This window comes from Suricata suricatta, chromosome 6 (genome assembly GCF_006229205.1).
Source record: "Suricata suricatta isolate VVHF042 chromosome 6, meerkat_22Aug2017_6uvM2_HiC, whole genome shotgun sequence".
NCBI lineage: Eukaryota > Metazoa > Chordata > Mammalia > Carnivora > Herpestidae > Suricata > Suricata suricatta.
The window spans coordinates 38820018-38845519 of record NC_043705.1 but is presented as its reverse complement, the minus strand read 5'-3'; the positions used below and the strand labels follow the sequence as shown (position 1 = coordinate 38845519).

Here is a 25502-nt window from a genome sequence, read left to right as displayed (position 1 = left end):
CACACAGTATGCCAGTAAACATGGACTCAGCTGAAGTGACAGTTTAAGATTCTACAAGGAGTACATATATTAAGTTTCACAGCATAATGTGACAGCAAACACATTATGATTTTTAAGAAAACAAAATAAGGGAATAAAAGACAGTTAAGGGCAAAGATACTTATCTTGCCCTAAAGGAGATTTCATTTTTACCTGAGTGGCCTTTCTATAGTTCAAGTCAAAGATAATCTCCTTTGTTTGTGGGGGAGGCATAGGGTCAGGGAGATTAAAGAATTCTCTTAAAGCCACTAAGCTCTTTTAATTATCAAAGAAGATGCCTGCTGAACACAAAATAAAGATTCCACACTTGGAAGGCAGACATTTGTTAACTTACAGAGAAAAAACATCAATAAGAGAATAAATGGACTAAAATTCACTCACGCAGACTTCCATATTGGATGTTTGCCTTAAATATTAATATCTTCACTCAAATTAGTAAACAAGCATAACCAATAATTAAATTACACCAACTAAAAGAATGGTGAAGTCTGAACTGAGATTTTATGTAAAATCACTGCACATGAAAACTATCTTTTTCAAGACCCACTTATAAAGAGTTGTAACAACTATATTTAGGTGTAAAGAAACAAATTTCAAAATGCCTGAAATGCCCAGGGCAGCTACCGTGGAGCACGCACTAGGAGTGTCAGGTGCAAGGTGAGGAGAGGCAGCACCGGAGGGAGTGGGTGTGAATACAGAACAGAAGGTCAGAGTTTTTGTTCTGCCTCTTAATACTTCACTTGCCTTGGAGGGGCTGCCTAACTGTTGTGAGGTATCTTCACCAACTGTAAAATGGAAATGACAGCAGTGTCACAGGGTGTAGGGGAGACCCAGTCTGTGCATGCACTCTGTGAAGGGTGAAGGTTCCACAGTGCTTGCCTTTGAAAGCACTTTCATATCCACCATCTCCTTAAATTTTCTCAAATTATTGGAGTAGTAAAGACATTATTTCCAATTCACAGATGAGGACAAACTCAAAGCAGTTAAAGTATTTTACTCAATGTCCTGCAGAGGTGGGAGGACAGTAGTGGGGACAGGTCTGCTGGTGTGACCCAACGCTACACGTAGTTTACCACAATCAGCTCCTGGAGAGCAGGCTAGATATTTTTCCACTGAAGACACAGAAAATTCCCTAAACAATAGCTGAAAGGGGAAAGAAGGAATCAGATGTGTCCATAAAGAACTCTTGAACTGCAATTTGATTAAGCTTTTCATTTTAACTGAAACAGGAAAGAAAACTTCCATTTTCTATCAGAATAATTTTAATTTTCAAAATATTATCCACATTTTATCACCTTTAACTTGGGCTCCTTGACTCTTGAGAGGTCAAAGAAAAATTCTCATGAAACTCATTTGTTCCTTATTTTTTTCATTAGTCTTACATAAGCAATCATAAACATCTTAAAATTGACTAGAATATTCAGGTTTTTTTTTAATGTTTAAAGTTCTAAGTGAAAGTAACAGTTAACGATTCAAAATATCATTTAGTATGTGAAATGAACATGCTACCAACTTTTTGAAAGGGCAGTCTAAAGGCCCACATGTAGTTAGGCTGATTAATCTTAAATCACAAAATGAATAATTAGAAACACATGAAATTACGAATCAGGAGCTAACAAAAAACTTAGGCCTGGGTGTTTTGTGGTCCATCTCCCTCTGTCAGAGTCTAGCTACCCTGTAAGAAGCCTGATGGGTTTTACAGTTCACTGGCTGGAAAGACTGATGCCAGTTGCCACCCTGGCCACCATCACTGCCGCCAACAGCAGCCCCCTCTGCTCTCTCTCCCAGTCCTGATCTAGTCTCCTATAAAAGTGCCAGCAGGGGAGAACTGGTCAATACCCTGAGCAAGTCTTATCCAGAAGCAGGTCTCTGGTACCTGAACTGATCTGAGCCGGGGAGCCCAGCCTGGCGTCAGCTGCACCATAGCTGTGGACCCTTCTGTTCTCTAGGATCCAGGGTGAGACCCAGTGATGTTTTGCTTCTCAGACTTACAGGAGAGACCCCAAAATAACTACCAGATGGCAAGGCAAAAACTGAAAGCCACAGCAACTAAGAGCGCTAACTGCATCATTTCCCCCATGACGATCACAGGTGACATAATCCTGGAGGAGAGGTGGTGATGGCTGTCATATCTTCACAGTGGCCAGTGTCCACACCCCAAATTCTTACACATCATCTTAAGAAAACAAGATTTTATCCCATTTTCACAGGTAAAAGAGTTGTGGAAGACAGAGCTGGAATACTGAAATTAGAAAATTTCTAGGATATTTTAACAGTTTATGGAAAAAAGATAGAACATTGTATTTAAAAAGATTTGATGCACATGGCTAATTAAGCATATGGGGAGAAAACGAACATTTAAAATATATCCCTTAAGCAGAAACTTTTTACAAAATGTAAATGCTGTTATCAGTGTTTTTAATGCAGGCAATCTCTCACAGTTCACTTAAAATCAATCCCAGATTAGCTATTTAAAAAATCAATAACTGATAGCATATTATTTTTCTAGGCCTTTGGGCTAACTTCTGCGACAGGTTTAAAAACAATATGGTTTCAGCAGTATAAAATGTAGCTCCTGTGCTCTGCATTCCCACGGAATAACATCCTGGGGCAAAAGTAACCCAACAGCACAAGGACGGAAATCAACCTGTGAGTAAAAAGATGGTATAACTAATCCAAAGAGAGCAAATTGATCACAAATGTAAACCCTATCAATGCTTAATAAATGACTTATTAAGTAATACTCATTTTTAATAAAGAACTAAGAAATAGAGAAATGCAATGGCATTACAGGAAACTTGCTAAAGCAAAGAATTCAGTGTAGGTGGCTTACTAACAGCAAGTCTTAGAACAACTTGCCAGCATGAGTGAAAAGTCAAGACCTGTCTGTGTGTTTGGGGGAGGTGGGGGGGGTGACATGCGAATGTGCTGCAGGCAGGCAAATATGAAACAGAGAAAGAACTTAGAAACAAAAATGTCATCTTGGTGTCTCAAAAATAAACAAACATTAAAAAAAATTTTTTTAACTTCATCTTGGCTTGGTATATGGCCAACTCTATTCTCTACTTATGTAAGAAATTTCTACTCTTTGTTTTTAGTAATTAAAATTTATGACATTCCATAGTTTGGGGAACCTTTAATAAGAATAAAGCATTATATTACACAATATAATTCTTAGCAAGTTGCTGTAAGGCACTGATGGTTTTAGATTTTATCACCAAAACGTGGGCCCCAGGAAGTAAGAGGGAGAAGAGAAATCAAGAAGTTCAGAGCATAAACCTTTTCCCTTGGATGCCAAAACTGTCTTTATGGGTCTAAGCCCCAAGAGGGAAGCTTTGTTCTCACACATCTCTGGCACTCTTTAAAACCCCTAGACAGTCCTCTTGCAGTGGAGGGAGTGTCTACCATGGATTTATAAAACTGCAGGATGATTTCAGTTTGCATTGTACAAATTGACAGTCTACCTCCCTTATTCAGTGGTAACAAAAACTTTTGCTAGTTATCAGTCACAATAAGCTAAAGGAATAGTGCTAATGCAACTGAGACTCAAAAGAACGTTGCTCTATTTCTCATCACAGCTGTGTCTCTGGATAAATCAGGTGCTAGCAGCATGTAGCATGTGCTCCCAAATATTTGAAGAGCTGATCCCAACATTCAGAACACAGAAACTGTATGGATTGTGATGGAAGCAGGAAGGGTCAAGTATTCTTCACTGCAGGAATCCAAAGACACACAGTGATTAGTACTGGACGTGCTCAGCAATGAATTAGAAGCAGCTTCAGTTCTGTACATGAAGAACAGCAACGGCCAAGAGTTTTCTGTGGCTATGCTTCAAGTTGGTACAATCACAGTGATTAAGTCAGTTAAAAAGTCCTATTCCAAATCTACCTGGAAGTCATATTCTACTAGAACTTGACCACCAAACTATTAGATTAAAAACAAAAAAAAATTCATAGTGAAATTCATACTTTCGAGGAATTACTAACTCTAAGTGAAAAGAAACCCCACAATACAGTTAAATCTGAATTTTCAACATCAGGAAACAATACAACTAAGTGTCACTGAATAATGCATTTTAAAGTTTTATGTAAAAGGAATGTATATATATGGGCATTATGGGAAACAACTTTATAAACTTAGACAAAAAAAAGAAGGGCTTTGTTAGAAGTTAACCCTGGGGAGAGCTACCCCTTCCTTATACAATTAAAGCTAAAGTAAAATAAAAAAAAACAAACAGTTATTAACAGTAAGGTTACAAAAAATTATATTCAAAGTTGTTTTCGAAACTATCCTCTAACCATAGCTGTTAATCACAAACATGCTAACTACTCAGTTCCAACTTTTCTCCACTTTGCAAAGACTGTACTCCCAGTATAGTTATAGGCTTTAAAAAGGAAAGGATTTTCTCATTTCATGTCAGTTAATAAACATGACTTCTTTTATAGGCCTTCATTTCTTGTTAGGATTGATATCCAGGTTTAAAATTCCAGGAGTTTTTAAGTTCACAAAAGTAATTGTTCTTTCAATAATTACAACTAAATATAACCACAAGTGGTAATTTTCTAATTAAATTTTTGTAAAGTTGTTAGATCTTCAAGTGAACCAAGAGACTCTGTAAGTCAATCTCTTCTTTTCACAGATGAGAAAACCAAACCCAGGAAACCAGCCCTATGTCCTCACAAAGCAATGAGAACCCTGATCTATGTACTGCCAATGATGTGCTTTATCCCACATCACATAATTCTGAAAGTTGTGTTTTTCCATTATTTTAGTAAATAATTTCAAAGTAATAAGGAAAAACAAACTCCTCTCAAGATGACACATAATCTATACACACTACCTTTGGTAAACTAATGGTAATTAGTAAGGTAACTTTGAATGTTTTAACCTCATCCTCATCTGTTCAAAGTTTTAATTGGTCTTCATAGTTACTTGCAGTGATATTACTGACTAATGTTCACTGAGTACTTTAAAAATGTTTTTAATGTTTACTTTTATTTATTTCGAGAGAGACAGAGCATGAATGGGGGAGGGGCAGAAAGTGAGGGAGCCAAAGAATCAGTCTCCCATCCAAGGGCTAACCAGGCCTGACCCTGCTTAGCTTCCGAGATCAGACGAGATCGGGTGCGTTCAGGGTGGTACTGCCGAGGATGGGAGCCACAGAATCAGAAGCAGGCTCCAGGCTCTGAGTTGTCAGCACAGATCCGTTGTAGGGCTCGAACCCACAAACGGCGAGATCATGACCTGAACTTAAGTCAGATGCTTAACCGACTAAGCCACCCAGGAGCCCCTACTGAGTCCTTTACTGGGTCAAGAAGCATGCTTTATTATCTCATCTAATCACTCCACTCACACCACTTTTGAGGTGAGAAATCTGAGGGTCAGAGAAGTTAAGTGACTTCCCCAAGTCCAAAAGTATTAAGTGGCTAGGAGGTCTCACTCTTAAGGCCCAGGCTCCTAATCACTACAGCACAGTGTAGTGCAGTTCGAAAACCACACTCAGGATCAAAGTGGATGGAACTTGTTTTGCAGGTGAACACCTCCCAATCTGTGGACCTCTGCAACTGTGGGAGCTGCTGGCCGTGCAAGAGCCATAGCTCCCAGACTTGTGGCTGCAGACTATCCTGCACCAGCTCTGACGTAACTCCTTTGAGCCTCCTGACCCACTTCCTAGCACACTGTGGTTACCTGTAAAACTACAAAAGCTGTTTATTTTGTCCTAAGCACAGAGATCTAAGGATTGGCCAGTGGGAGCAATAACGAGGCAGACAGCTCTACGTGGTTCCCTGGGCAAAGACAGAGATCTCATCCACAGCTTGGTTCCTGAGCCCCATCTACACCCTACTCTCCACCCATCCAGAGCTATTTGACCTATACATGCAGTTCACCTTATCAGCAGAGGGCCTGTGTCGGTCCCCCAGTGCCCCCTTCAAGAAACCTCCCTATAAGCCTCTTTCACCTGTTTCACAACTCTGCATTCCTCAGAACTTGGCATGGACCTCCCATTTCCCCGAAAACCCTCCCTACACCAGTCTCACTCCCAGGTGACTAAGACCTGCACAACCCTTGTCATCAACAGACTGTTAACCTTGTCAAACTCCTTTATATGCATCATCCCTGCTGGGTCCCTAGCACCTTTGTGCCTGGTTCACAGAAGTCACTCAGAGTGCTCCTGAAGGCATGGACAGTGGCGGTGTCAGGGGGGATGACAGCACCGGCAATGGACGTTTGTCCTGGCATTTTTACTACTCTGCCCTTTGGATTCTCTAGAGAGAGTACCCAAAGGCCAGACAAAAAGAGATTTCAAAAGACCCCACATGTGACATGCCTGTCTTCCTACAGTCCATCGGCTTCCTGGGACCTTGCCCAAGGAGGCCAGACAGCTGATATAAACCTTGTGATGATGTGCCCAGGACATAGTCAAGCCCTGTGCTTGCAGCATTTCAGCATATTTGTTCTCTGACAGGAGATGGTCTTGAATTATTCTCAAAGATAGCAACACATTGTGTGGGACCAAAATATTCTCCCAACATTGCACCTCTGACATTTTCATACAATCTGAAAAAAAATCTGACTCACTTTATACTGTATACTTTACAAACGACTCTTCGTAAACACTGTTGTTCAGTAAGACATGACTGCATATGCAGAGAGGAAAAACTGAAGATGTTTAGAAGTGGCAAATCTAATTCAGATACTGAGGAACTTCAAAGCAAAGAGTTCAGCAGAATTCACAATACAGCATTGACCTCTGCAATAGCTACACTTATATTTAGAACACCAGTAATTCATTATTGCAAAGAGAAGAAAAACATATTAAAAACCATCTCACACTAGAGATGAAAGGAGTATTTCAGATAGAGGAAACAGCACATTGAGAATAAAGGCGGTGTCCTGAAAGGGGGAGTTAAAAGGGAGGCAGAGGTGGTCACCAGAGGCTTCTGAGCTATATTAAGGAGTCTGGACTTATTCTGAGGATGCATTAAAGTTCCATGGACAGAAGTGTCAGGGTCAGACCTGCACTGCAAAAGCCTCACTCTGACTGCAGCATAGGGAAAAGACAGGGAGACATGTCTAAAAGCAGGAGGCTGGTTAGGAAGGAAGCTTTGCAAGAATCGGGATGAGGTGACAACCGCGTGACCCCGCGTTAGCAGCTTAGGGTGGATTCCAAGGCTAGCAGGGAGTGACAACAGTACAACTTGAGACTGCTTGGACGCTAAGGATAAGAAAGCCAGAAGAATGCGCACAGCAGTTAGGGAGATGGTGGCAGGAATTACCAACAGGCACCCAAAACAAGCAGGAGATCTGAGGGACAGGATGGGGAAGGTGGGTGGGGGACAAGGATTCAGTGTGGACACTGGGCTGCAGTGCCTGCCCGAGCTGCACCTTCTGGAGAAACTATCCCTGGGGCGGCAGGATGCAGGGTTCTGACACTGAAGCCAAGACATTTCAGGGACCAAAATTTCTACAAGAACAATTTAGCAAAGATATAGTTAATGATCTCCTGATATATCCTTTCTCTCTAGTTAATGACTTTCTTTTAATCTTGAAATATGGATATTTAGTAGTTTAGGCCCCTAGTGCAAGAAAAAGATCTCAAAGAAATGTATCTGGGAACTTCCAAATATATACAAATTTAGTATGCTATAAAGGGCATGTTTCTGGTCAGTAACCAGTGCTGGGACACCTAGTTAGTCATTTGGAGAAAATGAAATTAGAGCCCTTTATCACACTCCTTACAGCTTCAGATGGACCAGAGGTTAAAGTTATTTTTTTAAATACATAAAAATATTTTAAAATGCTGGTAAATTCTTGTATTTTTGCAATAAGGAATAATGAGAACCATTACTTATATGTTTACCATGCACTAAGCACTGTCTGAAGAAGTTTACAAGTACTCAGTCCTCATTAAAACTATGAAGGAGTATCTTCACCTTACAGTTAAGAAAAGTGAAATGCAGGGAAGGTAAGTAACTGCCCAGGCACACCACGTGGCAGTGGTGACACTATGCCTACAATTTATGTGTCTGTATTATCAGTACTACACAGCACTGCGTCTCTAGAAGGCCATGATATAAGACCTAAACACAAAAACAATGAACAGAAAAGAACTGAAATTTGAAAAAAATAATTAAACCTTCTCTATGGAAAAACACTATAACTGAAATTCCTAACTCACAACACAAAAGTGGAGGAAAACAATTGCAATACAAGTCAAAGCTATTCGAATATACAAAGGGTGATTACAAACCAATAGGAAAAAACAGTTCTTACCCATATGTGAAAGGAAATATACCAAAGTAATATGAAATTGTTAATAAATATGGCAACTTGTACGACTGTTAATAAATATTACAAGTTGCACAATGATGTTAAAAAGTTAAGAAAAGCAAATTAAAATAAGAAACCATCTTTCATCCAGACTGGTAGGAAATGAAAGATGGCCGATATCCGATGACAGCCAAAATGTGGGGCCATGGGCACTCTCACATACTGTGAAGGAAACAGGAATAAACATAAACTGGTACAATGTCTGATGAGGCAATTCAGCTATATAATCAGCTTTTAAATATGCATGTCCTTTGACTCAGCTATCCCACTTATGAATATTTCTTTTACAGAACTAAATTATCAAATACATAAAAATGCATATACAGTAATAGTCACTGAAGCTTAATATAACAATCCAAACACAATATAAATGTCTAAAAAAAACAGGAAACTGAGGGAAAAAATAGGAAAGTAGCTAATGAGACATTCATATGACAGAATATTATTCAGCTGTTAAAAAGACAGCTCAGGGGTGCCTGGGTGGCTCAGTCAGGTAAGCATCTGACTTTGGCTCAGGTCATGATCTCAAGCCTGACATCAGGCTCTGTGCTGACAGCTCAGAGCCCGGAGCCTGCTTCAGATTCTGTCTCCCTCTCTCTCTCTGCCCCTCCCCCGCTCACACACTCCCTCTGTCTCCCGAAAAGGAATAAATGTCAAAAGATTAAAAAATAAAAGGCAAATTTAGTAGTCTACAATGTACAGTCCTTTTTGTCAAATGATAAAATTACAAATTAAAAAAATAAATTGCTCTATTGCTTTCAAAAGGACTGTCCAATCATTTTAATAATGAAGTTTAATTCTATAAATTCTGAATCCCAGATACATCATTAGGACCTCATATAAGAGCACGGAGATGTCACTGTATCAGAAGAATTGATGCATTTTTTCATATTTCAAAATAAACTTAGATTAAAAAATTAAAACTTTTTAAGGAAGATTAATACCTACATTAAACTGTTGCTTCTTTCATAAAATCTAAGTTTCAATGAAAATTATTTACTACCCAAGCAGAATTTAAGAATATTCATAGAAATCCAGAAAATAAATAAGAGATGCAGCCAATTAATTACCTTGAAGGAGAAAAAAAAGAAGAAATGTGAATATCTGTTTCAAAACACTTATCACCTTAAAGCATACAGACATGAAGAATGCTTTTGCAAGTAATTAACCAAAAACCTTGCAGTCATTAAGTAACCCGATCAGTGTTACAAAGTCGGAGCTTACTGCTTGACTCTTCACAGTCTAACTAGGAGAAAGGTCAGGATATATCCCTGGTGGTGGTGATTAAGAAGTATCTTAAAGAAACTGCAAGGTAGAATATGATTCAAGCCAACAAATAAAACAAAGATTCTCCCACACAGATAATCCACACGACATTTCTAATGAGTAGCATCCAATTTTATGGAATTCTAAAGAACTCTTCAATTATTCAGTATCATTGTGGCTATATAACTATCTCTTCTAGATAATTTAGGAGCTTACCACTTTCGGGATCAAAATACTTGTTACAATTACTTTGAAAGGAACTCTTACTTAATATATTATAAATCTTCTAATTTCAGTTCACTGAGTAGAAAGAAACACCACAACCTTGTTATGATGAGCCACACTCGCCATTATAAAAAACAATCTTCATCATATTCATTCTACAAATAAGGAAACTGATGCTCAAGAAGTAATGTGGGTAACGTGGGAAGTTCTGTCATTTAAAAAATTTATAATCGGAGAAGCTATCTAGGCATGTGGAACCGAATGTTCCCACACCAGGTGTCTGTTCCCCGACAGCAATGCTGTGAGCTCCTCCTCTGCATCCCTCTCTCCTCTCTGGCTGTCAAGTCTCTCTGCCAGTATTACTGCTATCAGGGAACCTGTCCCTTCCTCAAACTTCTAGTCCTTCTAATCGGCTGCTTTTGATTGGTATGTTTTGGGGATACCAAATGGACAAGAAAACAAGAAGAATATCTTAAGGAAGTGTCAGTGAATCCTGAGCTAATGCCCTTGGAACACTCCTAAGAGTAAAACCAAAGAACTTCAAAGGACAGATTTGGTTACAGGCTCTTTGGCAGCTGAGAGCCTTTTTTCCTTACTTCTTAGTGCTAAACCATGTTCTAGATAAGGGAGGCTGCTGGGTTTAGTTACCACCAGTAAACTTTAAAATGTTTTCTGTTACATGGGCTCTTGGTTCCTGAAATCTCATAGAGTATTTGCCTAGCAAATGTCCTCTTCAGTGCAAATATGAACTTCTATTTATTCCAAGTTAAATTATCAAAAACAGTTTATTAATTTTACATGAAGTAGGGTTATACTGGGACAAGAATCCTAGAAGTGGGATTTTAAGTTTACATTACATTATTAGTTCGTGGAAGAGATGTTAATGCATAACTCTTTATGAGTGTATTTAGTCATAAGACTACACTGGGACAAGAATCTTAAAATGATTATCTTAAGTTTACGTAACATTTTGAGAACTTGAAAAAAGGAATCATTCTATTAAAGCATGGCACCTTTATGTGTATATTTATTCATATATACATAAACATACACACACATTTTCTACAACCTAGTAAGTACAAAAGAATTACATGCACATAGTAAGCTCTTACCTATAACAGATTATCATGCAATAGTCTCCCCCTATCCACTAGGAACACATTCCAAAACCCCCAGTGGATGCCTGAAACCAGACAGTTCCCAACCCTATACAAACTATGTTTTTTTCCTACACATACATACCTATGATAAATTTATAAATTAGGCACAGTAACGATGACTGATAAATAGAATTATTACAATATTATTTCATAAAAGTCATGTGAACGTGGTCACTCTCTCAAACTTATTGTACTGTACTCATCCTTCCTGTGATGATGTAATATAAAATGCAGATATGATGAGATGAAGTGAGGTGAATGACGTAGACTTTGATGTAGCGTTAAGCTATTACTGAACTTTATTTTCTTTTTAATTTTAATGTTTTTATTTATTTTTGAGAAAGAGAGACAGAGCATGGGTAGGGGTGGGCAGAGAGAGACAGGGAGACGCAAGAATCTGAAGAAGGCTCCAGGCTCTGAGCTGTCAGCACAGGGGCTCAAACTCGTGAACCGTGAGATCATGACACAAGCGAAGGTCAGTCAGATGCTTAACTAACTGAAACACCTAGAAGCAACCTTTAAAAAAATTTTTTTAATGTTTTTATTTATTTTTGAAAGAGAGAGAGAGAGAGAGACACCAAGCATGAGTGGGGGAGGGGCAGTACTACTGAACTTCTGACGACAGTGTCAGAAGGAGGAAGGAGGATCATCAACTTCCAGACTGTGGCTGACTGTAGGTAAATGAAACCTCGGAAAGTAAAACCATGGAAAAGGGGATAGAGACTACTGTACAGCTATTTCCTCCATGCCATATTCAGCTGTCCTACCTCACTCAAGTAACTTGGCATGTCTGGTAGTCCAGACACCCCCAATGAATCTATCACAAACAGAATTTGGAAAGACCCATCATCTAGGCATTTGATGTTTTAGTTCTATCTCAGCTAGGTCCTAGGGTACCCTGACTGAAGACAACAAAAAGATGACCCACTAGGTTAAACTTGCCATTATTATCTCTACTCATTTATTCCACAAATAATGGCCTCTGGGCCAGGCATTTGCTAGTGCCAGGTCCCTATCGAGCCACAAGTGTTCTCCACTCAGGTCTTATAGTCTTCTGGGGAAGGCGGGCAGTCATCACATGAGATAACAAATGTAAAATCACAACACTTACTGAGAGTAAGGACACTGTGCTACAAGCCAGTCTGAGAGACCAGGGAAGAAAAGCTTCCCTGAGGAAGTACCAGTGAGCTAGGGTTTGAACAAGGAAATGCTGACTTGTGACTGGGGAAGAGTGTTCCCAGTAGAGGGAGCATGCAGTGCAAGCCAAAGCCCTCCGGCAGGAGGTGGTGTGCTGAGTTTGAGGAAATGAAAGAAGGCAATCAGGCAGAGAACAAGGGCAAGTGTGATCTGAGATGGGCCTGGAGAGGCAGGCAGGGCCAGACAGGGCAGGGACAGGGAAGGGCATGTTAAGAATTCTGTTTTTAACCAAACAAAGTTTTTGAGAGTTTTTATATTCAATCTTATTTACTTTTCTAGAGGAAAACTGTTATAATCAGATTAATATTTAAAAATGATCACTTTGGGAGCACCTGGGTGGCTCAAGTCAGTTAAGGATGTGACTCTTGATCTCAGCTCAGGTCTTGATCTCAAGGCTGTGTGTTCAAGCCCTGCGCTGGGCTCCACACTGGGCATGGAACCTACTTAAAAAATAAATAAAACGAAAATAAAATAAAATAAAACAATCACTCTGGCCATTTAATATGGAGAACAGATTGGAAGAGAGAAAGCAGGATGCAGGAGCAAGTCAGGAAGCAACTACATTAGCCAAACAAGGGATCATGAAAGCCTGGTTTTAGGGATGTGGTAACAGGTCAAATCCTCAGCCTGTTTGGTGGACTAAATACAAGGAGCTGTCAAGGCTAACTCCTAGGTTCTGGTTCTGCCATTCCATGAGCCAAGAACATATTAGGAGGGCAGGGTACAGGGAAAATCCTGAATTTGGTTTTAGATATCTGGGTAAGGCTCTGTTAACACAGACAGCTAGATGTAGGTCTCGAGTTCAGGAGAGGTCATGGTTAAGAAAATAAATTAGGCAATCACTTGTAAATGGTCAATAACTGATCTCAAGGCATTAATGAGGGTAGGATGTAGAAGACAAAATGACAGAAACCCCAAGATCACCCTGAGGATCTTCTAATATTAATGTTCAAGAGGGTGATGATAGGCCACCAACGAATTGCCAGGGTTAAGAAGATAATCAGGAGGATTACCATCAGTCCAAATAACTAGCCACTTCAAATATCAGAAACTCAATTTTCTCAGTATTTGATACTTTGAGCATTGCTAATTACTTTGTAACTACACTTAGCTATGAAACTAAATTATTCTGTTATACACAATATAAAATCAATCAATATTTCCAAACACCAATTGCTAAATACCAACTACTACTACTAAATATCAAGCCAAAGGAACAGTTCTTGACTTCAAAACTTGACTTAATTTAAGACAGACCATGATTAAAATCACACCAAAGTAAATTATTATAATCTTCAGATACACTAATTTAAAAATAACCACTTTGGGAAAATTAATTCATCCTAACATTTGTGGGTACCTAATATTCATGGGTGTCAGATATTAGTCTAGGTACTGGGCAATGGTATAAATAATGAGACAGAGTTCCTCCTTTGTTAACAACTGATATTTAGTATTTGGAATGCTGTAAGACCAGTTTGAAGATTATTTGATAATATATCAGTGAAATGACTATTTATGCAATAACAAAAGGTAATGATCATGTCTATTTGTCAAGAGTAAAATCTCCACCCAGTATCTACTCTCTCCTTACTCCACATACACTCAATTATTTCATGTGGTAAACTTAGTTAACGCACTAACTATAGCACTGTGTAAGCTCCAGGGACTTCCACTCTTCGAGAGGTCCGATGGACTCATTAATGATTTCTAGGTGACAGACTGTACTCTCAGAAATATGTGCTTGGCGGGTATTAAGAAATTAACAGTTCTTGGCACTCTATGACATGTCAATCTATTAAGTCAAACTAACCAGACTGGTATCTAAAGGATTCCATCCCTAACAATACAGAATTCCTTTCCATATCAAACATACCTAGGCCAACTGTGATATGCCATAGAGTATATAAAGACAAGGATATTTTCTTATCTTATACCATAGAGCATAATTTACATTTCCCAATGTTGTTTTCTTAACTAGCAACTAGAGTTGCTGTTACTAATAATTACAACTAAATTTTAAAACCACCGTTGGCATATATTGAGTTTCTTGTTCCCCATATCTCCATTTTCTCTTTCAAGAAAGAAAAAAAAATCACATCTGACCTTGCAGTTCAGTATATATTCCTCCTAAGAGTGCAGTCAGAAATAGTTTGAAAGTCATCCATCTTTACCTAGATTTCCTTTTTCCATTACTGTGGAAATGGAAAAACTATAGCATACACCTGTCCTAAGAAAGGGGAAAGAGACCAAATACCAACAGAAAGTAAAATAAAGCTACCACCCTTAACTACTAACCTGGAAGGCCAATTAATCCCTGAGAAAGCTAGGGAGGTACCACTGTATTCATGGCAGGAATACAGTACGAAATGCAGTGGATGAGATTCAGAGCACTAATTTTTAATCTAGGTGTCTCTCTTAATTCACATCTCTCTTAAAGCACTTAACATAGTACTGCTGAACACACGCATACTAGAGCCCACCAAGAGAAACAGAGACCATGCATTAATGATCTTTTTCTCTGCTAACCAGACCATCATCTTGTAGAGATTCAGAAATGTTGGATAAATGAAATAAAAAACAACAACAAGAAAGGACCAGGATCCAGCTATATTGAACAGTTTCTCTCCATGTGTGATGATTTAGATAAATGAGTGATGTTAATTTCAGCTTCATTTCCCTCCACTTCTGATTTAACACAGCACAAATCAAGAAATCTCGGAAACACTCAACATGAATCAATTATTCTTCTTGCCTAACACAATAAGGTGATCTAGTACAGTCTACTTGCATTACATATACAAGGCTGGGTTACAAAAAACTATGCAGTATATACATAAGAAACAAATACATTGGCAATGGCATTCAGCAGAGACTTATCTATTATGTTAATATGATTCTGGCGCAATAACTTCCTCCTTAAAAATTACCAATTAGTTTAATTATTAATTTGAAAAAATAAAAGCAGCATAGATGGTGGAAAGAAATGAACTGTGGAGTCAGACTGGTGGAGCTCTATCTTCTAGTTATGTGGGCTTTAGCATCACCTGTGAGTTTCCACCTCTTGAAAACAGAAATTACAATGCCTTGGAGGGCTGTAACTTGCCTGCCCCACAGAAGGCAAGAAAGGTGGCTACGTAAAATGAACCCAAACATATCTGTATGCTTAACGAACATGTTTTAGCCACAGCTAAAATCCTCTTACAATCTTGCTATAAAATCACCTGACTAATCTCACTGTTTTGCAACAAACCATTTACTTTAATTCTGGTCCTTATTACTTCTTCCATGTTAAAAATGTTCTTAAATTATTTGTTAGAGACAATTTGGATCTGTTCCTAATGCTACATGTTTCCTCACATTTATCTTGTACCCATTCACATTTTTAAGTCGCTCTAACTTTTGACTTAGGATATAAAAAGAGGCCAGGATTGAGGAAAACCACCAAGTCTAAGGAATATATTTGGTATATCTGATATAATCAAAACATTACCAAGGTTAGAGGTACAATGTACTGTAGTTCTTAAGCAGCCTATAGAGTTTATTAGTTTTCATTATAATGTTTTTCTACTGCCTTTACAGAGAAAGACCCCTCAACCCGAGAAAATGGGTTACAAATTCAAAGTTGTGCTTTCTAACTCAGAGCACTTCTGAATGCTTCATATTTTCCCTCAGGGGAATCCATTTACCATTAAATGCCTTGCCACCCCATTATTTCTTCTTCTGGAATGCTCACAGCCAGTGTCAAGGACTGATGAGCAGACAGCCTAGGCAAGCTGTAGCTGGTTATTTTGCGCCCAATGAAAACAAAGAACACTCCTTTCTTTCTATATTTTGAAATCTTCAAGCCAGTAAGTAAATGATCATTTCTAAAACATGCAACATAGACTTGAGGCACTATAGAAGAGGTGAAACAGTACCGATGAACAGGGCTACTTCCTGGTTTTTGTATCTAACAAAATGGAGTTATTATAGAGTATTGGAAATCATACATTAAGGAATGTTGGTTAACCAGTCACCCCTGCCAAAATCAGATATGAAAAGAAAACAAAAGTTGGCAACAACTATAGCTCTGATATTTTTCTTTCAGAATTATATTTAATAAGGGTAATCTTTGAAGAATGCATTAATTTTCTTACTTGATTTAATAGAGAACTCGGAGACAATTCATAACTACAAAACTTACAAATTCATGTATATTAACTTATGTAAGTCCCTCTACTGTTTTGTAAAATAGCCAACTTAATTTTTTAAAACTTACTTTTAGGTAATAATGTTCCTATATTTCCTCTAGTAAAAAATCACTAAATTATATTTTTAACCCAGCAGCTTCTAAAAGAAAGTGAAAGCTGAAGGCTATATCAGGATATAAAAGCAGTCTATGAAATAGCTTTAATTTTAAACAAAAACTAACATTAACAAGTACAGCAGATCTTGTTCTTTCATGGAGCCAGCAAATTGATAGTTAGGGTTTTTTCAGTTACAAAAATAGGATAGAGTAATTATATCTACCAAACTCACAACAGCCTGTTCAATGGAGGATAACACTGCAATTTTTCTTCAAAGACAATAAATAGAAAAAGTTCCGAATTCTGTAAAATAAGTTAAAATTCCAAACCTCTGAGTGCCACTTACAGGCACAAAACTTTCAATGGTTTCAATTATTACCCTAAAGGAGAGGGACACACTTAAACTCTTCTATTTTTAAGATAACTTACATAATTTCTACTGCACAAATGTATTTTCTACATACAAGGATCAAAAACATGAAGGAAATTCTGAAATTAAAAATCATAGGATTCTCTTTAAAACATATGATAGATCTTTAGACAGAAGGGGTCTCCAGACCCATACTACTACTAGAACATAAAAATACTTCAAAATCTCAAGGCTATATTTTCCTCCAGAACGTACAAATGAAACTGTCAGAAAAGTAAAATGTAAAGTTCAATGAACCCTTTATAATCAAAGTGTTTATACAAACAAATGCAAATGAATTTCAATCCCACTGACAAGGAAGTTTGAAGGAAAAAAATCACTGTATTTCAAGTTTAGAGTATCAACATTCTAGTATATATGCAATTTGTAGGTATGACTTAGGGTGAACAAGCAGCATTCTGGCTAGTGAGATTCATTTTTAAAAAGGGATTACACTGATTAGCCCATTATTTCACACACTCTGCAATTATAATTCACCCCTTAAACAAAGAGGGCGAAAACACCTATGTTATAAAATGCAAAAATTAAGCATGAATTACTGTTTCTGAATTCTACCTGCCTCTACCTTAGTCCTCTTATTTTGTGTGGAGACAACACTAAACAACTCTACACATTATTTTTACAGTGGTTGCTCTTCTACACTCATTGCTCTTTAATGACTAGAATGCTGGCACTAAATTATTTACTGTATTCAAAAAGTTGCTCTAGTGAGAACAGATAAAATTCTCAAATTAAAGGTTTATTATTTTTATCTGGAGCTCATTTGTAGTATCAACTGCCTTCAAAAAATTATTCTGAGTTTTTAGTCCAATCTGCATAGAAATAGGAAAAGTGTACAGGAACTTAACTCTTGTAAGATTAATTTATATTTACAAGTGCATGCAGAAAACTCACAGCCACAAATCTTTCCTCTAGAGATTACCATGGCACAGTGTTGACCATAATTTTTAGGGTGCTTTTTTTGGGCGGGGAACTTCCTGGTAATAAATGAACTGTGGTTATAAATAAGTAAATAAACAAATAAACAAATAAATAATAATCAAGCTCAAAAAACTGCCAAAGCACTTTAAATAACCCAAACCAAGGATTCCTACTGTCAAATAGTCTCACATGGGAAAGAAATGTAAGACACAGTCTTTAAAATACTCAGAATAAAGGTCAGTAAAGTCTACAGGGCAATGGATAACTATCACAAAAACATTTCCAGCAACTCAAAATACTCATCAAGACTGTGCTGTGCAAACACTAGTCCGATTTTCTAAAAACAAGGATTACGGTTGTCACACTTAAAAGAACTTCCTTTAACATAAAGATTTCCAATAGCCCCCCCCCCCAAAGGGGGGGGTCAGGCCAAGAACATCTAGTCTGTTACGTTACACATACCGCATTGCATAGGCGCTACAGGACTAAGTGAGCCGAAGCCCACCGCACTGTAACCCCTGGAATCCCCCAGTCGGCTGGCGGCCTGCGCAGCTGCACAGAGCAGGAAGCACCGCACCCGAGCCGAGATCCCCAGCTACGCCAGAGAGGCTGCGGGGAGCAGTCACCACCGCTTTGAAACTGAATGGCTGACACATCCGGTCCTGGCTCTTACACCACTCCGCCAAATGCAAACTTCAAAGGCCAATTTCAAACTCCCAATAGAAGTCACTCAAGTCTCAGTGGCGCTGTCCGCATTCCCAAGAACATGTGGAGCCCCTTGAGGGACGCAATGAGAAAACCCCACTCCTAAAATATTGCAAGTCTCCGAGTGTGCAGCCTGCCCGCCCACACCGCTTTGACAGGCGTTACAGAACCTTCCACCAACAGCCCTTGTGGCCATTCTGCTTCGGGCCGGGCCCCGGGTACCTGATGAGGGTCTCTGCCTGTCAAAGCCCGGAGGACCTCACCTCGTTCCCCTCCAACCCAGGCCCCCCACCCGGCCTCAGGCGGAGTTTCCCACCCACCCCGCCCCTTTTTTGACCACCGCCTGTTTGCACGCTCTGGCCTCACCCCAGCGATCCCGGGGTTCTCGTGTGGGAGCGCTGCCGCCAGGCTGCTGCCCGCCCCCTAGCCCAGCCCCGAGGGCAACGCCAGGGTCCCACGCTGCGGCTCCTCCAAGAGTCCCGATTCCTGGAGCCCCACAAAGCCAGCGCGGGGCCCCACACCTTATCTTAACGAGTCCTTGCAGCGCGGCTTTCACGCCTGTCACATGTCTGCAAACAATAACAAACTCTCTGGCACGTCCCTGCCCCGGGCCCCATTCCGTCCCCCAGGCCAGGTCCGGGGCGCCGCCCGACGCCGGAAGGGTCAAAGCGGGTGCCCGAGGGCTCGGATCCCGGCGAGCGGCGCGCAGCTTAGCTGCGCAGTCCAGGGACGCAGTGCGCGGTGCCCAGGGTTCATTCATTGCCCTCGCCCGCCCGCCCCCCAAGTCCCCGCCGCATCCCCGACCGCGCAGCTCACCCGGCTGGGGCCGCTGCAGGAGGCGGCTCGGCGGCGGTGGTCCGCTTCTCTCCGGACTCGGCCCCCACGGGGCTCGGAGCGCCGCTGTCCAGAGCGGCCGCGGGCTCCGGAGGGTGGGCGCCGCCACGGCTTGCGGCTCCGTGGGGTTGCGGCACGGCCACAGGCTGGAAACCGCTCCCGCCCGTCGCTGCGTCCGACGGCTCCGGCGACGGGGAAGTGGAGGAGGACGGCGGTGAGGCGGCGAGGAAGAGCGGCGGCTCCGGCAGCTGGTCCAGCTCCACACTCCGCACTTTGCGCAACTGCCGCCGCCGCCAGTCAGCCCGCTCGCGGCCCCCGCTGCCCGCCTCCCGAAGCAGCCCCGCGGCTGCTGCGGGCGCACTGCTAGCCTTGAGAGCCTCTCCGCCGCCGCCCGCTTCGGGGCTCGCCGCCCCGGTGCCCGGGAATCCTGACGACGAGGCGCGATTCCCCGCCGCCGCCGCCATTTTCTCTCGCGGGTTACATTCGCTCGGCCCCTGCGAGGGAGGGAGGGGGCGGGGAGAGTGCAGGGGGCGGGCGGACCGGCGGGCCCTGCGCCGCTAGCGTAGGGCCTCCTGCGCCAACTGCGTGACCGCGGCCCGCCGGGTGCTTGGCCTGGACGGTCGGGCTGGCGCACCGGGCACGGCCAGCGAAGGGGGAGGGTATGGAGGGGAGCAGGTGGGAAGAGTGGGCTGTGCACCCTGCGTCTCGCGCCGGCCTGCGAAGTGGGCTGGAACGTAGCCGTCTCAAAGTTGCCCTGAGCTTTGCAAGCTGCACCTCCCCCTCGCCCAAGCAGCCAGGTAGTCCCGGGCCGCACCGGCGAGAGGAGGAGCCTCGGCGGCGGCAGCGCGCAGCTTCCTCTCCGCCGCAATCTCGGCCTGGCTCGGTGGGAGGTCGGCCAATGAGAGTTGCAGTTCAAACTTAGGTGTGTGGTGCGTGGAAGAGAATGCAGGCGAGACAGTTTGCGGTTTGTCATTCTCGCTGCCCTTTGCAGTAGTCGTCGGGGAACCGGGGCGAGGACCATCTCCCCTCCCCCACCCCGCTCAGGTGGCGCCCAGGGTTGTCGCCTGATGCAAGGAGAAAGAAACTCGATTTTCAGCAGACGTGCAGCCGCGGGCAAAAGGAATAAGTTTTAAAAAACGCTTTTCTCCTCCTTTGTCCTCCCGCTACCTCCAACTCGAGCTACAAATAAAACTTAAAAGTTTCCTGGAATATCTTCTTCACGACCTGACATCACCGATTTGGGACATCCCTCTCACCTCCTTCTCCGCCCCCGCTAGAGAGAGACACGGAGGGACGGGAGTGCTCTTGTACATCTTTTTTTCCTCTGCTGTTTTGGGGAAAGACAGCGGTTTACAGGACAACACAGCGATTTTGGGGAAGGAAACTCGTCTGTGCAGGAGAGCGCTCAATACTGTCATCCTCGGCCAGTCCCGCCTCCTCCCCCTCCCCCCAATCCGATGCCTCCAGCTGCACGTCCTTCTAGGCAGGGTCGGGCCACGGTCTGGGTTCCCTCCTCCCTCACCCCTGCAGTCTCCGAGTAGCCTAACTTGGCGTTCCGGACTCTTTCAGTCCCTGGGGCAGTCCCGGCGATAAGGTGCCTTGGAATGGAAAAAGCACGATTTATATGTTAATGATTTTCGACCTTTCTTCAGGCACACTAGTAGAGCTTTTGTGTGGCGTTTATTTCTCCCCTCCCTTCTTTTCCTTGAGCAGGTTTGTCAGTGAGGGGAAACCTCCCACAACCCAGATCCCGCACCCCCTATATTTATTATGTGAAACGTTAGTTAAGATATGGGGGGGGGGGAGGCAGAGGGTTCCTCACCAACACAAAGTAGAGCGCTATCTTGTCAGTCTTCATAGAATTAGAAGTAAGTCTGAACTGTCTACAAAACAATTCATTCGGGTTCTCGAAACTAGATGAAATGAAAGCCCCATTCCCGAATATAAACGTTAACTGAAGAGGGTGGTGATACTGGAGAGATTTTTTAAATGGTAGTGTATATTAGCTCAGTTTTGAATACTGCTGCAACATCTGCCATAGGATGGTTTTAGATAGTTATGTTCAACGGTACAAATTTTCAAAGTTTAGATTAATCTGTTAAAAGTTATGTCTACATTTAGATTATAATTATATGCTCTTTTAATAGTAGCCAGGTGTATCATCCAAACTAAACACTAGTTGTTTCCCAGGTCTTCCCAGATTGTCACACTCACCAAATCCCAAACTGAAAAGGATAAACTATCCTCTTTCTATTTAGATTGAAAAACCTTTAAATTGCATACACATATACAGAGTTACCTGTAAATGAGAGGAGTAAGCCTTAGCTTTTCAAAATTGTTCCAATTTTAACGTTTGGCCATAGTAGCAAAGTAGAACAGGATTCTGGCAAAACTCTTATTTTTTACCAAATGGAACACTACCAACCAGCCCCAGTTCTGTGACTGCCTCCATTCACCACACACCACCACAGAGAAACCCATGTAATGGTCTTTTGCCTAGTTTTTGGTGCTTGGAGGAATTTTGCCCTTGATCTTTCATGTAAATATTCGGGTTGTCATTATGCATGTATACACTGACAAATGGATTTTAAGCATGGTTATGACTTATCCCTGGCTTTGATGGGATCCTGCTTTTGTTACTGCTCAAATGCATATGTTGAAGTGCCTTAATTTGATTTCTTTAATGACATAAAAGAGACTTGTGTCTCTTCAAAGTTTGCTTGTGCATTGAAAACTTCAGATCCAAGTTCTTTAGTTCTATGCTCTCTCAGATATAAGCATTGTAACGAATCACTTATGCCATGACAACGTTGGTAACATGCTAGTGCTTTACAGATCAGTGCTTCTACACAGTGCTTCTGGGAATTGCCTAAGTTACTCTTCAGTTCCTACACACATTCTTTTGGAGAATCTAGCTTAATATTGGTGTGTTTCTTGATTGTGTATAATTATCGCTGGCATTAGAATGAACTGATTTAGTATGCACTGGCAGAAATATTTCAGCCTGTATGTGATTCATCACATATTTATTGTGCACCTAACACCTACTATGCATTTGCAAGAACTTTTCCTCTTTTCCTCTTCTTTGGGGATATTGTTTGTTGTTTTTCTTATTTACAAAATTAAATAAAACATTCCCATGTGCAAATGTTCTTATTATGTATTTATCAGGCTGACTCTGAGAGAATGTTCCGATCTATGTGTGTGTGTGTGTTACCATACTTTTTTGTAAGATCTGTTTTTAAGTAGACATAAAGAGCATGAATATAACCTGGAGAAAAGAACGAAAAGCTTGTGTTCTATGAGGTTTATATATACTTATATATTTAGTACAGAGTACTTGCAGGAGAGTTGGACTAGAACTTGGTTTCCCCATGTTCTTTCCACACATCATACTTCCCAGGTGTTTCCAGATGTTCCAAGTCAGGAAATCCTGTCCTTGATGGGATAACTGGCCCCCTAACAGGACAAGTGTAAAGGGATGCCAGAGCACAATGAATGTTCATTGTGCCTGTATCCTTCTCCTTCCAGGTGAGTTGTGGACCCAAAGAAAATTTGTCATACTTGTTCCCAAACCTGATTATACCATTATAACTATCTTTATGGGATTTAAGTACTATTAAATTGATTGTTAATAAAACATGGGTATACAAATGCAAAAAGAATGTTGTTCCAATGAAAACTGAGTTAAATGCTTTGGAAAATGAAAGAAGGTGAGACACTGAAAAAAGTCTCTATCAAATTAGCAGTGGATGTGATAACTGTAAAAGATTGGAAAAGCAAGTATCTATCACGTCTCAGGTGGCTTTGAAAAAATAAAAGTGAAAATTGTAGGCAGTGAGATATGTGACATAGATACATAGAACTCTGAACAGTGAACCTATACTCAACAAGCCAAGGCTCTACAGCCAGATACTGGTTAAGAAACTCCAAACCAAACCAAACAAAATCCTGTTGTTTATGTTTAACCTAAAATAAGGTATTTAAGGGGTACCTGGGTGGCTCAGTCAGTTAAGCATTTGACTCTTGATTTCAGTTCAGATCATAATCTTATGGTTTGTGAGTTTGAGTTCTGCATTGAACTCTCTCCTGGTAGTGTGGCACCTACTTGGGATTCTCTATCTCCCTCTCTTTCTGCCCCTCCCCGGGTCTCTATCTCTCTCAAAATAAATAAATTAATTAAAAAAAATAAAAAAATTTAAAATATACATATCTTATAAAGGTATATAAACATATATGCATTTATTATTCCTTTTTATTAACCAGTCATCTAAATATTTTGCGTATATTTGCGTGTACTGAAAATCAGAAACTAAATTTTGCAGTAAATAATGAAAAACAGATAAATTGGATTTTTCTATTTAAAAATAAAACGACAACTTGGGAAATGGATCTATCTTACAGTTAGGAAAATTCTACTACATTTGCAACACTGCACTGATTCTTTGAATTCTTTGAATGAGCTATGTTGGTTGATGTTTTTGTTATATGATGAGGTATTCTTTTTTTTATTTGTCTTTTGTGGTTTGTTTATGACTATTAGTTTTGCAAAAAATATTTGAAAACTTTATATATTTTCCTAAGGTCTTCTGCTAATATTCAATTGCTTTCTTTGAGGTGATGTCCCTGTTGCTTTTCTCTTCTTTTTTGGTCTGCTGGTTCAACTCTGCTGAATCCTACACTTGTAAAGCTTTCCATGTGAGCTAAGAAGTTCACTGCCACTTCTGATGGTTAGTTCACTTCTGCATCTTTTGCAACATTTGCACCTTCACTTTGCAATTGATGTGCATGGTTTTGGGATGAAAACTGCTAAATAAGTATACAAAACTGACATCCACTGGAGGAGTGCTAATAAAATATAATGCAAGCCACAAATGCCAAGTCATATATGTAATTTAAAATCTTTTAGTAGCCACATTAAAAAAAACTAAAAAGAAACTAGTGAAATAATTACAATAATGTGTTATTTTACATAATATATCTAAGATGTTACTGTTTAAAATTTAACCAATACATAGAATATTATTAATGATAACTTTTACCATTTATTTTTGTACTACATCTTTGATATCTGGTGTGTATTTTACACTTCAGAACATCTCAAATATCATTTTGGACTAGCTATAACTCAAGTGTTCAAAAGGCACATGTAGCTAGTGGCTAGTGCATCCAACAACACAGTCCCAGAGCCAATGTACCTAACACTTCTGAGTTTTATGGATTATTAAATGCCTGGTTAGGCCAGATTGGTATATAATAAAAAATATCCACATTTATATTTTCTATAAATAAAAAATCACAACAGATAGAAATAAGTAACATATAACTGAATAAATTACTTTCTACTTCCAGTAGTTACCCTTTCAAATAAATTTTAGGCACTATTGTCAGTTATCTTTCTAAACTACGATTCCAATTCTGTCCCTTCTCCTCAAACTCTTTGATGGTTCCACATTACATAGAGAATAGAACCTAAATTCCTTCTTTCATTCATTTAACACATATTAAGTGCATTAACTCCTTTAAAAAAAAAAGATTTGCAGTTTTACTTTTTTATTTTTTTAAGTTTATTTATTTATTTTTGAGAGATACAGAGACATCAGGAATTGGGGAGGGCAGAGAAAGAGGGAGAGAGAGAATTCCAAGCAGGCTCCACACTGTTAGCATAGAGCCCAATGTGGGGCTCAGTTCACTAAACTGTGAGATCATGACCTGAGCTGAAACCAAGAGTCTGATGTTTAACTGAATAAGCCATTTAGGCGCCCCTAAGTGCTTTAGCTCCTATGTGTTAGATACCATGCAAGGCCCAAGAATATCACAGAATCAACGTAGACATGCTTTCTACCCTCCTGGAACTCTCAGTCTATCTTCTCCTTCTACTTTCCACCATAAATTATTTTGGTCTCACCATTCACTCTGTCCTGAGGCCTGGGCTCCAGCCACAAATATCTGTTGCTCACTGGGAAGTAGCTTCCCAGTGAGGAACTCTGTATTCCAGCCACCCTTGCAGTTATATAAGGTCACATGAGTTGCTTCACCAATAGAATGTGAACCATGAGTTTAAAGAAATGGCCCTCACTGGATATTGATGACTACAAAACCCCA

The 25502-nt window shown here is 40.4% G+C and overlaps 1 protein-coding gene across 3 annotated transcripts in view; it reads right to left on the bottom strand.

Moving 5' to 3' along the window:
• MAP3K1 (mitogen-activated protein kinase kinase kinase 1) overlaps positions 1-19879 on the bottom strand; it is a 75658-nt gene extending 55779 nt beyond the window's left edge. For 2 of the 3 annotated variants that reach the window (XM_029942260.1, XM_029942261.1), the window contains exon 1: positions 19380-19879. In XM_029942260.1, coding sequence (XP_029798120.1) covers positions 19380-19861 — 482 coding nt within the window. In that variant the 5' untranslated portion in view covers positions 19862-19879. Of the gene's footprint in view, positions 1-18320; positions 18420-19379 lie in introns of those variants that run through there. The other variant, XM_029942262.1, reaches the window with a different exon arrangement.
• Positions 19880-25502: the final 5623 nt, after the last annotated feature.